The 16,819-nt window shown below is 42.8% G+C and overlaps 1 protein-coding gene across 1 annotated transcript in view; it reads left to right on the forward strand.

Annotated features, from left to right (window-relative positions):
• Positions 1-7,974: 7,974 nt before the first annotated feature.
• LOC110984788 (uncharacterized) overlaps positions 7,975-16,819 on the forward strand; it is a 63,164-nt gene continuing 54,319 nt past the window's right edge. The window contains 2 exon segments of the mRNA XM_022245284.2: positions 7,975-8,297; positions 16,013-16,085. Coding sequence (XP_022100976.2) covers positions 8,195-8,297; positions 16,013-16,085 — 176 coding nt within the window. The 5' untranslated portion in view covers positions 7,975-8,194.

Consider the following 16,819-nt stretch of genomic DNA (forward strand, 5'->3'; position numbering starts at 1 on the left):
CCCTAACTTGTCAGTATTGAAACTTCGAATTCCATGGCAGCTATTCTTAAAGAAAATAAGTTAATTTTTGATTCTCCGAACAGATGGTCAATGTACTGAATGTTGTATTTGTATTTGTTTTTATTAGCACTAAAAACGAGGAGTGAAAAAAAAGCTATACAACGCTGTTTTGAGGTAACGTTATAAAAACGACATAAAAATGTACGTTTGTATCGTGAACAGTGCCCCATAGTGTGCCCCCCCTGCCCTTGACCCTAGGCCTGCTTTTCAAATTTCTATATGGCCGGTCAATTTTTTGATATAATACACAACCCACATCCCCTATAGTCCCCGGCAAAAATTTATTCTACGGATATTTCATACTGCCCAAATCACCGTAGGCGTGGCGCGCATTTTATAAGGTTGAAACATCAGTGACTTTTACACCAGAAAACAACGCAGCAAAACTTCTGAATAAATATTGTGCACTCAGAAAACACAGTTAAAGTTTGGGATTTTCCTGACACTGGAATATCTCCTTGGGTTTGCCGTCGGCTGTATACCTTTAATTTATGTGATATGGGCCTTGTGGCCAAATTAAGCAGTAATTTGCAAAATGGGGATTTGCCATGTCTTAGCCTTCTAATATAAGCAGGCACGCAGGGAGATGCTTCGGGGGGGGGGGTTCAGAAAATGAAATCTCTTTGTAGGGAATCCAATGCATGTGATTGTGAGCTCGTAACATTGAGACATGGAGAAAATAGACCTAGCGGTGAGTTTCGGACATCACCAAACCCTGCGATGCTGCTCGCTTGCGTACTGCGCGAAATAGGACTCGTTGTTATTGGGCACCGGAGGGACAGGAACCGCAAGACCTTGATTGAAAGTAAAATTTCCATTTTCCAATGTGATCTAAGTAAAATTATCACACACTGCTATAAATACTATCCACTCTAAAACTTTCCCTAGGGGTATGCAAATTACAGAACTTGTTAAAGGGGGCCCGCCCCACACTTTATTTCGGGGGGGGGGGCGCTGGCCCCCTGCCCCCTCCGGTTCTACGTCCGTTTTAAGTACAGAGCTGTGTGCTATGCTCAGTCCGATATGTCGCCCTCTATAGGCATACTGACGCCTAGTGTATCGTGCAAAAGGAAGATGCTTAGCCGTTGTCCTGATGACCCATAAGGGTCCAGTCCACTAATTCAAGCCCCATTGAAAACAGTGTAAAATCAGCACCGTTCAGGGCCCAATAGCATGCACGCCAACATCCCTGAGATTTCTGAAACACAAATGAAATTCTTGTCTGGTCACTTATCTTTCAATTTCTTTTCAATTTTTTGTGGGTTAACCAATTACATTTTTTTTTATTATTCCCACAAAACAAAATCACCCCCCAAAAAGTGATTTTTCCGAAGTCTGATTGCAGCCATTTTTCAAGTGGCAACCCTCAACTTTCTCGGGCACTTAGGACCATTTTTCAACCGTAGTTTTCAGCCCTTCTGCCCTCATATGAAAGCTCAAAGACCCAGGGAGTTGATCCTGGCGACGATTTACACAATCTCACCATTTTGGGGGCCAAACAATCTCTTTTTTCAAAAGATACTGTGGGGGGGGCACTTTTAATGCTAATGAGCTGGTCAGAAATTCTCACTTGAATTAGTGGTCTGCACCCATAACACTCGGGAGGCCTTCCTGAGATCTCTCGGGGTTGAAAAAGGTTATACATTTATGTTTACTCCACCTGTGTGATTCTTCCTTAGAGCGAATAAAATCCACAAAATAAAAACTCCTTGGAGTGTAAATGCCAGATAGATGTAAAAATAAGTAGTAGGCTTTATGTGTTGTTCAGAGGTATTTGAGCCGGGACACCTTTTCAAATAATTCATTTGAATAACCATTCTAAAACACAATGGTGTATACAGGCAACACAGTGAGGGACCAAATCAAACAATGAGTTCAAGACTTTGCAACACCGGGTATTTACAATGAAGCCTTTCTGGGTGGCTCGAACACATGCTCTATTATTTTCTTCCCGCCAAGAATTAACTGGAAATCGCTTTTAGGACTTGCAATTTCTGTACCAGATTTTTATGGAAAGCGGGCGACCAATGACAGCCTCCGTAGAGCGGGGTCACCTCAAGAAGTCACGGTTACGCAGCCGTATGGAGGGCGAGGGTCGGAATCGGTGAAAACTGTGAAGTCTACTGACGTCGTCCACTGGTGATAATAACTAAGCAGCATGAGGCACGCGTCTGTTGTTTGTCAGTTGCACGAGGCAGCCTCATCAACTTTTTTTGCTAAGTCAGTTGAAAAACATGCAACCACCATCCCGCATGAAACAGGGAACTCCATCACCCAGATAAGCACTGCAGGAATGGTGTCCCGCGCATACTGCCCTGGTGCCCGCGACCTATCCATTTTACGACCAGCCGAAACGAACAACAGACTTCGTTGGTAATTATGTAGACATTCGTATGGTCTGTCAGGCGTCCATTTATTCATTTCCCTTTCCAGTTTTGGACTGATTCCTCTGTTGAGGGAAGGAGCAAAATTGTTCATTATTACCATTTCTTGAGAATGGGGGACGGCTTGAACCTCTTCCCCGTTAATCTGTCCACAACGTAGAAATCCTCCAAAGAGCTTTTGGGGCACAGTTTAAAGGGAAGGTTATTTAATCAGTCTGTCTAATCATCTTAACTTAAGTAAAGCAAAGGGTAAAACAAGCCAGTGAGTTGACCATCGATCGAATTTCCGAGGAGAATATAGACACAGAAACGACTGCGTAAAGTCTGCCTTGACAAAAACACTTGTGTCAGAAAGGTCATGGACGCTATTCACGGAATGTGGCCCAGTTTAGCAAAAACAACAATCGCCCGGTGGGTAACGGTCCTGGTCGCTTTTATTTTTTAAATTCCTACATGAAATCGACTGGTGACAAATTATGATTTATCATCAAGGTTGTGCCATCTGCCACTTGTTTATGGTGGATGTTAATAGTACAAAGAAGTCAAACTTTGTCTGAGTGAGGTTGATGTCGAGTTCATGGGCAATCGTAGGCTCAAACATGCACAAGCTGCATACTAAGTTGACAAGTCCTTTCATAAACTTGCAATTTGTGATATGTGTCTGCATATATGACGAATGCACTGGTGTAGGCCTTTTCACTGAGTAAACAATGTAACAATTGGTTGAAACCCCTGGAGTTAAGGGAGAAGTATTCTTCTCAAGAGTCAAACAGAAGTTACGGTTGCCTTCTTGTAGTTTCTGGTCCGGCCTTGTTTGCGTCCTTCCTCCATGCTTGTTCAGAGTCACGGTCGCTCCATCGTCTCCGGCATTAAGTTCCGGATCGTGAGTCCGTAACCCAATCTCAAATTGCTTCCCCAGGATATTAGCGGATCTAACTTAGAGGGTCGGGTGGGGGGTTGGAGCCCCGTCTCGGCCCTCCTCATTTTTGTCCTATTAAAACCCTTAGGCAGTCTGCATTCATTTGTATAATGTATACTTGAAGCAATGGTACATTATTTTGGTGTGTGCACATCAACTGCCGCACTTCCCAAGTTCCCAGTCCCCCAACTCTCTTCTAGTAAAATAAGCTCTATTTTTCCCCCCTGGGCAAAACCTTGAAATGCATCTTTTGTTCGTCATTGATAGCAGGGCGCGGACTACACTCTGTTCGTTGTTAAAACCTTTCACGCATTCAGCACATGATGCAAGTGGAAATCGACCCCACATTACGCACGTTACGTTATCATGCAAACCTTCAGATTGTCTGTTGCCATAGTTCTATCTGGGGTCTGCATCGTTTTTCGAAGCTCACCAATATTCGTTATCTTTGGGAATTCTGCTCGATTTATGAATAATCCGCCCCGAGCTGAAGTGCACCCCCAATCGGCGAAAGAAAGACAGGTGGTTACACGCGGGTTCTCGCACGCGTTCGGCGTGTACGCGAAGACCATACATCCCGGAATAAATTAGTTACGCGTACTCAGCGTGCTCTGCTTCAAACGTGTACTTGTGCGCCTCATTGCGCGTCTAAGCGGCGAGTAAAAAAGCCCTCTTTTGTTCCGTTCACAGCGGATATCGTAACACCCTCTTTTCGGGGAGGATAGATATGGCACTGAAATCGAAAGGAAGCTGGATAATTGTTCCGTCGTTTCAATATTGACAGTGCCCCCTCTATTTGAAGTAATCCTTGTTGGTTGTCTCTCAGAGTGGTTGCTCTTGCTTCCTGTAAATTCACTAAATAATGCTGTTAACCTATTCCCTGCAAATAAAATTCCTATCTTTGTAATTACAAGATTTATTTCATTTTTTTTACGCTGGTGATTCCCAGGTCAAACTCGTAGCTCCACCTTCCACGGCCCAGCGACATGCTCGATTGACTCCCTACAGTATGGCGCTATTGCGTTAAAACCAATTCAATTGTCATGCAAATGTCACTGTGGTCCACAATAAGTAGTCAAGCAGAGAAACCGTGAGAAACTCTTCTTGGATGCGACGAAGTCTGAAACTGCATGAGAGTTATGCATAATTAATCACGGATATTTTACTTTAGTGAATGAAACCACCACGGGTTTGGATACAGGCTTCTTTCAAGAGATGCGCCGAAAATTCCATGGATGGCTAGAAGGCCCAAAAGACGGCCGCTAACTGCCCAGGGACCCCAAACCAACCTGTCACACGGGATGGAGCGCCATATATATGCCGCTAATCGCCCAGATTAGCCGCCGATTTGCCACATGATTGACATCCAGTTTGCTAATCCGCGGGCCAAAAAATTAGCCGGTGCGCACGCCCCAACCCAAGGGACTCCCGACACGAGGAGGGATCGCCGGCTGGCCACCGCGCGGGGGACCGGCCGCTCGTGCGGGTCGCGTGGGCCCAGGAAACAAAGGCTAATTAAAGACCGGGGGCCAGGGCGACATGCCGAAGAATGAGCGCTAGGAATTATTGCGTGTGCTCCCACGGTGCTGAGTGGGTCGCGCGGCTCGACGCTTTTTTCTTTGTTCGCCATCGCGCAGACAATGAGACATCCACGGCACGCCTGTTGCTGTCCAGGCCTTGGTTAACGAATTATCTGTTAATTTTAAAGATGGGGGAAGTGTGCTCTGGTCAGTAGATGGCCTTGACTTGAAATTACATCGGTGAATAAGCTAAAGAAACGAGAAGAAAAGTACAATGCCTAAATAGTACAGAATTAGCGAACGGCCATCAGTGTCTGCTCTCTTGCCCAAGTAAGATCATCACTGAATGACAGTGAGAGCACCCTGCAGACATTGTGGTTGTAACAAGTTTACAAGTAGCAATAGGTGCGGTTTCAACCGCCATTCCGAAAACCATTAGGAAACCATTCTACTTTTTTCCAAAGTTTGCGAAAAATCCCTAATCACCCTTTTACTGAACTTCGTTCTATAAAAAACTCCTCAATATGGAACAGCGTCCCACTTTAACAAAACTACATATCCGGGATATGCATATCCTCTTCGAAGTTTTCAACGGGAAAAAACCGTGTTTATTATCGGCTTTTATCAACACATGTAATAATTTGAGTCAGAATATGACCTTAATACTTTCAGTGATCATGGTCAAAAGTAAAAACAAGGACAGAGATACCAAAATCCTGGAAGTGTTCGTCAGTACATGTGAATACTGATTTACTTTCAAACGTCAAATGTGATTTTAGATAGAACAAGTTTCATGGTCTTTTAGAAAATAGTGTACAAAATCTACCATCCTCTGCTACGGTTGAACTTGACAAAACGTTTGTCAAAGTGCTGTATAAAAACGTGTGTTTATCTTGAAATATCTAATGTGGACAAAGCTGTTTCCGAATATCTCCAAAAATATTGGGCAACTCCCACCCACACACAAAATCCCCGGCACATAGAGTCAAGTCACAAAATTCAGAGGCTTGTTATCTTTATCAACGCTCTTGATTACCGAGACCACCTTTTGCTGCTTCCTATTTGAAATTCGAACAAAGAGATGTTTTCATAAAATGTTATACCATCGGAGTTCCAGAGGGTATTTTCTTTCCCACATTCTGCAAGGCTTCAAATCTTTCTTCACTTATACGAATGTAGCAGGAAGAGTTTTTTTGAGGCAACTGTTGTCCACACACTACTATGTAACATCTCTTCCGGGATTTGGCACTGGGGTACTTTGTCGCTGGGGGCGCCCTACGCCGCTGACGCGAATCACGATCCTGTTGTGCAGAATTCTAGTTGTCACGCAACTGCACCACAGACCCAATATACGCATAGACCGCCGGTCTTGCGCGGATAACCGTGATTTTGAAAAGTATGGGCAAACAATAGAGGGACTTCACATTAGCGCCGTCTGCGCGCATCTGCATCGAAACCGAGGCTCTCTGTGTTGGGCTCCCTCGCGCACGCCCGCAGAGTCCACACAGTATGTGGAGTGTCCGGTTCGTAAGTGTGACGCCACTTCAGTTTAAACCACGCCCACTACACAAGATACACGACCATCGCAGGTACGTTAGTTCGCGGTCAATTGTCGTTATTTTTCTTTGGATTTTACGTGTCGAGTCATCCTGAAAGACTCTTCCACAAAAATTTGCATCCTGAAAAATCTGAATTTAACATACCTTTATGTATTTTGTGTCTCGACTCCTTACTTTCAATCGTCTGATCGTATTAAGAATTGAAGCTGACACATACAGCCTCGTTTTCAAACGCGGAAGTGCGCAGATCGACGCTAAAAGCGTCGTATTGGGACCCCTCTATGGGCGAAACGGTGGATGACAGTGCGTTGTTCAGTGTGCATTACGCGCAACGCACTCATATTTCCTGTAATTGTTTACATGTGCTTCCAAATACGTTCACCTTTTTTGCTCTTCGGTACTGCTATCTCTTCTTTTCAAATGTTGCAACTGCATTGTTTTGAATCCCTATGGGCCAGATTAAGTGAATAGAGGGGGTTTTTACAAATCGAAAAATGGCTTCATAGAATTTTATGGCTGGAGTTCTTCAACTGTGCGTAAATTCCCTATACAGCGGGGTGAATTTTGATTTTAGTCGGGCGCCACACACATCACGAAAAACCCCTGTAGTTTTGAATAGGGCCTTGTGGTCTAGTACGTCTATGCGTTTAGATGTCTATGAACTGCACGCAGCCTACGAATAGCATCTCACGCCACCTCACGGCCTCGTGTAGTTCATACCTCGACGAAATGCGGAAATCTGACTTAAATCCCATTTAATCCGTTTTCAATCTACATTATTAGTGAATATCGCCACCACATCTACAGTTTCTAAATTCATTCCTGAGTAAATTTTAGCCTGTCTGCTGCCATTTCCCTTTTCAGCCACGAAGAGATGTTATACGAATGATGGAAAAAAGTTAAAATAATTATATGAATTTATGGAATTAAGTAAATTAAAAAAATTCTTAGCCCCTTTTGTGTAAAGCTTTGTAAAAAGAGCACATCAAATAATACAACGACCCTCAGTTTTTGTTGATTTGGAAATCGAATGGGGAAAGGAAGAAAGTGTTCTTCTTAAATCGAAATGCTGCCTTGATTATGACAACGTTTCAGTGAAACTTGTAAAAAGTAAGTGTACAAATTTCATTCACAGCGTTTTTTTAAAAGGCAAAGGTAAGTACTGTTGTAGAAACCACCCGTTGTCTGTTTTCGGAACTTACTAAGTGGTAAACTCTTCCATCCGCGTATAGGCACACCAACAAGGGCAGAACGGCCCCCTTCTCCCCTTTTCTCAAGTCTGAGTGTCCCGGTCGAACGAAGTTTATTGCATTTTCTATCCTAAACTTTCGGAGATTAAAGCCCAAATCCTTGAGGCCCGGCTTATTAGGATAATTTAAAAAGACAGCTCAACTTGCCCAGGCAAAAGCGTGCCCGATGAAATTGAATTTGCATGATAATAGTTTACCACAGTTGAGCGGGTCCTCACTGCCGCGGAAGGATATTGCAATGGTCGTGCGCTTTGTGTCAGCCACACGACTTAACTTTTTTTGTACACATATACGTACACACACACGCAAGACCAAGAGCTCAGATCAGTACTTTTACACGAGTGCTTGTCGGCAAACCGGAAACTCAGTTCAAAACTCCACACGATTTCGTCCGGAATTCAGCTACACCACGGCCCGAGAATTGCCTGGAATTTATTTGTGGACACCACTGCACTCATGGTTAACCAAAGGGGTGGACTGTCGTGAGAAGTGGAGGGTTAAGATGGGACGAAAACTCGGACCGGATTTTAAGATGCCCCGCTTGGATTTGATACTGGTGGCGGTCCTGGTCTTTACAGTGGTGCAGTGCACGACCGTTGTTCGAGGTAAAGTATCGTGCTGCTTCAGTGGTTGCACTGTCTTACTCTGTTGAGTTTTTGCTGGATGTTTTTCATAAAGTTGACCTGAGCCGTACATACTAAAGTTGATTAAATCCAAGTTTGCATCAGATTTTTCAAGGGGAAATGATAAACTTGGAGGTTTCACGAGGTAAACAGTTCTCCCGAGCAACAAGTTTGGGACCTGTTGAACATCACGTCCAGAACTAGTAGTACACGTATAATGCACGAGGTACCGCAAATACATGTGCACATGCATTGACAGTTGATAGGCAAGACTCAGTCAGACGTACACTGTACATGTAATGTACATAACTGTGCACATTGCTGCGGCCATAGTTTAGATGCACATGCCTTTTCTAAACCATTTGTTAAGGGAGTAGTGGTAAAGGTGTAAGGCTGGTTTGAAAAAAATCCATGGCCTGGGAATACCTCAATATTTTCCCTGCTGAATTGACTTTTTAGGACATTTCGTTGCTTTCAGATGGCAAGTACTACATGCAGTAGTGGTAGGAAACTGCAGGGAAAATTTGTTGCTTCTGTGTATAAATATGAATTCTTTTTGGAATAGGTTCGATAAATGTATCATGCTGCTGGCAGTTGTCTGGGTAACTGTTGGTTATAAACTGTATTAAAATGATTCATTCTTCCACACATTCAAAGATGCAGATATTGCTGTCCCTAGAGTTCATATTCCCCACATATTTTGCAGTGGAGTGACAGTCATGACATTCATAGAGCAGTCTGCAGCTGCACCCCTGTGGATTTCAATGAAAATAAAGAAGTCAGCCCAATTAAGCCTGACAAAGTAATGTCACAAGCATTTAAATGTGCAATAACTATACCAAGTGGTTCAAGTAATAACAGCACCTAGTTGTTTTGGGACAATTTTTTAAAGGATGGTTGAAAAATAAGCATCATTTGTGGTCTGCTGACACTTATGCTTCCACTACCAGTCGAAAAGCCCACTACATGCAGAATATCAGTTGCTAGGCATTTTGTATGGAACAGTAGCAGTCTGTAGGATAACAATGTATTACTTTGTATTTACTGTGTAACTGCTTCTATTACATTGTATGAAATAAGATCCCCGATTGCTTTCCCTTTGGAATGAACTTTTTCAGTTTTCTTTGGCCTCACTGATCTGGTAGACATTGTGCAGGCAGAATTTCAAGTTTCATTTTTACTATTTGCATCCCCTGTATGCATTTAGACTTACTCTGAGGAGTGTCATTGTACTGTGCTATCATTAGTGTGATTTGTGCGTCCTGGGTCAATGCACCATTGTTACTTCAAAGATAGGACTCTCGCTTTCTTTTTACTCATTCTTCAAACATCTAATTGCAGTGTTTTTTTGTTGATTGGCGCAGATAATTTCATGAAAACTTGCTTATGTGTATATGGGATAGGTGCAGTGTGGTTTACAATTATGGGATGTACGTGTACATGTATGTTGCAAAATTTCAAGTTCGGCTTGTTCGTTTCATGCATCTGGCATTGGTGATAGGGCAGTACTGTTGCACATTTTTGTATGGCCGTTTTCTTTTTGCTTTATCAGCCGGTTATTAAGGAGTGGGTGGGGATTTTCTTGAAAGGGCTGAACTCTATTATGGTTGGGTTCAGTTGATTCAGTAGGCCTACCTTTCTTGACATTTGAAAGGCTTGTGGAAACTTGGAAATGCTATTAGTTTGCACAGTTGATTGTCCTGGAGTTGGCAAGACATTTTTAACCAGAATGTGTATAAAACCGTGGAGGAAGCTGTGGTTGCACCATGCAAGAGAAATGCAACAGGATGGATATGGGATGGAAACGGCCAAATAATCACCATTGATACTGATGTTTGGAATGAAACCAGTCGAGCTTCAACAGGAAAGCCATGGTTGATCCCATATTGTATAGCATGTTACATGCTAGTCTACATTCAACCAGCACCCTAACCTCAGGATATGGGAGTTGAATTCCACAGCAGATTGGCATTCCAGGAAATCATGGGAGCAGCCTTATCACAGTGGGATGTGTTAATTAGTGCATTTTCAAGGGCTCCTTAGTTCTGAATCTGCCATGACCCTGGAGCCTTTTCAATTACTTCCTGATGAATTAAATCTACAGGCATGCCAAGTTAGCAAAGTTGATTCTTCTAAACTTGATATCAGATTCAGTACAAACAAGCTAGGAGAGCCTTGTTAAGTGCAAGTGGGGAAGGGCCTATCTTAGGGATTTGCATTTTTGAAAAGTCACACTTGATTCATGAATGTTTTGGTTAGCTTTGTGGAAATTGTAAGCCATGCACAGAATTGGAAAATAAAATTGTCAAGTTATAGTTCCACATGTGTTCAACTTCCTTAGTTTCCCGTAAAATTTGAGTTAAACTGGAAAATTGAAACTGACATTACCTATTTCTAATAGATTTGAAACCATAACCACTGCTGTCATTGAGTTAATAATTGTAGATACTTTGTCAAATTGTGCTTGTAAAAAAATACCGGTAGTGCGGTAAACTTTGTAACGTGTCTGTGCGTTTCCCCTTTTTATAACGACACAGTAATAAACATATTGGTGGGTGAGGTACCTTTGAAATTTTCTTGCCAGAGTGCAGTGTTTGTGTTACTCTTCTACAAAAACATAGTCATCCTGTGCCCATTGTTGACCAAAACTTGTGCCAGCCTGGCCGTGTTTTTGTAATCAAATTAGACAGGCAATGATGTTGCTCTGCCCTTGATCTGCTAACCATACAGCTACAGGTCCATATTGCTGAATTGTTCTGCCCCAGGTGGACCTTGGTGAGCTATTTCAGAGGAACAGTGGAATACTTGATTGACGTTGGAAATGACGAAGGACACTTAACAATTTTTTGTGGGCAATTGTAATAACAGCTTCTTTTGTTATTAAAGAATGCAAAAATTACAATCGAGCCACAGATGCAGTCCTTGAAATTTAGTAACCGATTCACAGATACGTGGACTGTTCTTGACTTAACCTTCGTAGGTGAAGTTGTGTCATGAATGATGTGGGCATTTTGATTGTCATCATCCATTTGCCGCCGTGCTAAAGAGGTGTGTAACAGTTTATTTTAATTTTTGGATTTTGAACTCTCCAGTCATAAGATTGGGCATCCTGAGACTTAACCTGAAATTTCTCTTTTAAGTGATTTTGTATGTGTGATGAGTTTTTGTGGAAGAGGGAACATATACATTGCAACTGTTAAAGTGGAAAAAAAATTGGGAAGTATAATGGGCTGTCAGTTCAGTGAAACTGTTGTCAGAAAACCTTGTCTCCCAGAGTTTCTCTTTAAGCTTGCATGTGGATGCAGAATGCTGTGACAGAGATGCCAAGATCTTCACATTCCTTCATATAATTAAAGTGAAAGGGGAGAATGTGTGGTATACAGCGCAGCCCATGCATCCAGTGACGACAGGTCATTGCTGTGCCAAGTTCTCCCATTGAAAACTGATGATGGGCAAACAAGGAGGGAAGAATGCGCTTTGTTATGGCTGCATGAAAGGGGAGAAGTTTATTTTTAAAAAAGAAAGTTGGTCCAGCCCTGTTTTGTGCTCACAAATCTCTGACAATAAATTCATTGCTGGCTGATTTGGCATCCTTCATAATGTGGGAGGAGTAACGCCATGAATTGCGTTTGATTACTTTCAGATTGCAGGAAAGAGTCTGTTTTTCTAAAGTTGTTGATGCAAAACAAGCACTGAAATTCGGAAGGCCCGATGGTGTTTATTTCCACTTGCTCTGTTGTTCTGTGATTAATTTTTCCTTTGTCCGAATGTGGCCCTGTCAAAACAGATACGGTGCTAAAAAACAATAAATGAAGGTGTGAGATTCTTTAGAACTGTTTTATCGACATTACTTTTGCCACTGTCATCTTTACAGATGTTGCGATTTTAAAGTTTCGCACATTTGTTTCCCAGGCGCAAATAGTTGACTGACATGTGATGTGTTTCAGTGGACTAAATGCTTAATACCTGTGGAGGTGTTAGACATGTGATGATGGTGAAAAACACGTGTCAACCTCACGCTTGCCACCTCTTCTGCTAACCAAATTTCATGCAAAGTGTTTGCGTTCGAAGTTCACGGAGGCACTGTTTGTCCTTTGGTCGTCAAATCTCGTTATCTGATTACAGAGTGTGTGAGAGGCAAGAAAAACTGCCCCATCGGATGTTCATGTACATGTATGCGATTGTGTGTCGGGGGGGGGTAATTATTTGGGTGGTCTGCAAGACATTCTGTCATTTTCAAAGGTTTGTCCAAAAATACTGCTAAAAACTGCAGTTCCAGCCCTAGGTTTTATGTGCTATTTATACAGTTGTAGGAACACATCCTTACTTTGTTTACACAGTTGTCTTTTGCCAAATTGTGGAAGTGTACAGTAGCAGTTGTTCCCATGTTCATCCTGTGCTTCATATGTGTGTTGAAATATACAGGTCACAGTAAAGGATGCATGTGAGCAATGAACAGATTTGAGATGGTTGAATTTTATAAAACTGTATCACTTGAAATGAAACCCTTCACCACCCATTCTGACTTACAAGAAATCATCGGCTTGGGGAAAAGTAACCCCTGAGAGTGTGATTTTCAGACCAACTGTAGAGCACAATTTTGGCCAGAGGCACATGCCGAGGTGTTTGGTGCAGAAGGGCTCGAGTGTTATGATTTGCACCTGTACATGTACGTAAGCTTTTTGGCATGTGATGCATGTGGGAGAGATGTGATTGCATGCCTCGGAATCGGGACAGCACTGATCATTCCTCTAGGCTCTATGGTTATTCCTCTGTGGTTGGTAGAGTGTTATAATGATGGTAGGAACAGCACAGTCTGAAGTGGGACTCGTGAAGACACGCTGCAAGTTTGAATTGAAGAGTGGGATGAACAAGCAGGTGCTCCTCAGAGTACATGGTTTCCTTTCATCACTAAAAATGTTTGGAACAAACGACTGTACGTGTTGCCATATATCACTTTAGTGGTTTCCTTTCATCACTAAAAATGTTTGGAACAAACGACTGTACGTGTTGCCATATATCACTTTAAAAAAAAAAAGAAAGCTTAAACTTCAGACTTTCGGAAGTGAGCCTTATCACTGTGTTGGGATGTTTACTGCAGGGATGTGTGCCATGCACGGGCCAGATTGGCAAAGTGTATTTATTTACCCCCATTGTTGGTGGCAGGAATGGGTATTCGAATAGTAGATTACCAGCCTGACTCGTGTGCCTATCAGTGTAGACATTGTGATAAACCCAGACTGATAGTGGTGGAGGGTCACGCACTGGCAGAAATATTTCACCCAGTGCAGATGTTCTGGAGATACATGTACATGACATGTATGTACTGTACCCAGAATGCCCCTCCTCCACAATGGGGGAGGGATGGCAGTCAGACTGATTATTACTGTGTGTACCCAGCTGAGTGTGATTATAAATCGATTTAGCGATGTACATGTACTTCAAGTCATATCATTGGGCTCTTTTTGTGCCAGCTGATGGATAAATCAGTTGACACAAAGATTATTTCATGGAGAATTTGTCCCTGGCGTGGGATTATTTTTGGCCAAAAATGTTAACTTTTTAAGTGCGACAGAATACCCGGCTGGCAGGCCAGAGTCTGTTACTGAGTTGGACTTTATGATAACCCTTGCAAATCGCTTCTTGCCACAATGTTGCCTTTTTTTTACACACTTATGTAAGACCAAGTTGCGGAGTAAAATTATTCTGCCACAGTGTCTGGCTGTGGCGTACAGCCGCTTGAGGGCTCCACACATGCTCAGCTTTTATGATCAAGTCCTGTACAAAAGTAATGGGAATCAAAACGTGGAAGAGTATACATGTACATGTCATGAAGCACTGCATAAAGAAATTGCCTGGGCTGTCACAGATAATGGTTACAGGTTGACAGGTCCTCCAGTGTGAACACATTTAAAGCTGTGTTCCCTTTGGACTTTTTGGTTAACTTGCCATGACTTAACTAAATCCAGTGGGAACATGTGGTAAACTAATGTCCCTGTCAACTTACCATGATCACAGAGGTAAAACTAACATGTGGAAAAGGGTCATGGAAGATTTCTGCACAGCCATGGTAAGTTAGCAGGGGCACAAAAAAGTTCAATGGGAACAGTTCCCATACAATGTAGAGTGACCGCGACCATGCTGAACATAAAAACCAGACTACTGCCTACACAGAGATCGATAGTAGACATGCGAAAATGGTTGTGGTTCCCAGTCTCCAGCTCTGTGCGTACAGTACAGCAGAATGCTGCGCACACACACAGTGAAGTGTGCCCGGATAAAGCTACATGTATACACACCTTGTGTACGGGGCTTTTCCTGTAGGGGTTCATCGTCTTTGTGGCAGAGTTTGCTGATTTTGTCATGATTTGCAGGCCTTGCGCTAACTTTTTTTCCTTGGATCAGTGGATATTTTACCAGCCTGTTTGGAGTTTTACTAGCCCGTATATAAAGAAATGTTAAAAACCTGAAGTTTGTTATCAGCTTACCAATGCAGAATTTGACATTTTGGAAAATAAAAGGCTCATGGTATAAATAAATAAAGAGGCATGTCTGTTAGTTAAAAGTCGCTGGAGTCATTGGTCACAGAGCCGGGATCAAAATCATATCTTTGCTCTATCTTTCCTCTCATTTGGGTTGCTTACGTTTGCTTACTTTCTGACCTCCGCACGTGCGTGGTGAATGAGAGAAGCATTTTTCCAATCAGAAGAGGGTGCTGTTTGCACACGTCTTTGTGTATACTTCGTATCAAACGCTTTCAAGGACTTTTGCAATGCCCAGTATAGCTAGCCGTGGTCAGTTAAGGTCAGACAAATTGATGAGGCCCCCCTCCCTCAAAAAAATACTTCTGTTTTCGGTTTCCCGACCGACCCTTACTTTTTGCCCCCTACCGATACTATTTTTGAGAGGCATGTAGTTGGAAGCAGAAGTGGCCTAAAAAGTGGAACGACGCACCGTACCATGAGCTACGCTATACCAGTACTACAACCCACCTGTGTACTCTGTTCATGGCATTCATGGTCGCTTATCACCCTGTCGCGCGCGAGCATCACGTTTCAAAAACACATCCACAACAACTCAGTTTTTGCGATCTTGTATTTATTATCACAACAAGCATTATATATTTTGATCTAAGTTTTAACAGGTAGGCTTATTCTGAATTTTTCCCTAGCCCACTGCGCAACCAAGGAACCAAGTTTAGGTAGTCCGGAGCATTTTTCGCTAGAATTTGTACGCCGGGCTAGTACTATTTCGAGGCCTGATTTGTACAGCGTAGGCAATGTAATCAGCTGGTCCTATTAGGCCTAACACAGCGAATAAACATTCCGTTACAGTTAAAAAAAGTCCATGTGGGAATGTGCGATAGATTGACACGAAGGAATGTCACGGCAAATTTCCACACGCCCATGGAAGAAAAAGTCCAATGGGAACACGGTTTAAGTTATCAAATAGCCGCTGACTGACAAACAGCACTAGTTTCCCTCACATAAGTCTCTGTTACTTTACCTTGGGAGTGGCTTTGTCAGGACTCCAGTCCAGAGGTGTCGGGAACAAAATCCAGGCTCAGTCAATTTGCTCTGATCCAAACCAGTTGTTTGCCCAATATCCCCCAAATCGGCTGATTTATTAATCTTTTTCAGAGCTGCAGTTTTGGTCACCAACTTGAACTTTCATAACTTTTTTTTTCTTCTTTGCAGCTTCCTGTGGACCCGACACCTGCCTCAATGGTGGTGCATGCGTGACCATCCCCGGCAGTGTATCTCAGTGCCAGTAAGTACGCCTGTCTGTCAAACTTTAAAAAATTGCAGAAGTAACACCGTGGGCTGGGCTTTGTCTTCTTTGGTCTTTCAGAGTCATCTCAAACTCTGAAGGGGGCTTTGAAGTACCTCTAAGTTGGGAGTTAATAAACAGGGCTTTGCCCTTCACTGAGAGGTGATGTTGTTGATACTGTAGTATGTATCTGCTTACTCAGTGCTTTCTGAGAGCCTTGGAAAAACTTGTGCAGATCTTTGGCAGTTTAATTTGAATCTGCACGTTTGGTTACAGTTGTATTTCTTCAAGTGCACCCACAATGCAACATTCTCTTGGCTCCAGGAAGACAGTAGTGCTGAAGCTGCAGACACAGCACACAGTTAATTATAATGATAATAATCCCCACCCCTACTAGACCCTTTCAAACCAACATGTTGGCGAATCTTGCTAGATGTAGCTAGTTGCCTGTCAGGGTATTACCTTGCATGAGGTGGCTCTTATATCTCTTGAAGGTTGAAACACACTAAATGCCATTGGGTTCCCATGCTGTGGTGAATATTGCAGGATTCAGGAAAGGTCTTAGTAAACATCACAAACAACTAGAGCACAGACGTATTAAAATGAGGTACATTTTGTAGGGGGGGGCACTTGGAGGGACTTATATTTTGGAAAGAGCATTCAGTGGATTTGGTCACAGTTAAAACACTGACCAAGGTGGACTACCGCCAGATTTTTCCGCTCCTCTAATTTCT

Source organism: Acanthaster planci, linkage group LG11 (assembly GCF_054643075.1).
Source record: "Acanthaster planci isolate LZ-2023a linkage group LG11, COTS_SCS, whole genome shotgun sequence".
Taxonomy (NCBI): Eukaryota; Metazoa; Echinodermata; class Asteroidea; order Valvatida; family Acanthasteridae; genus Acanthaster; species Acanthaster planci.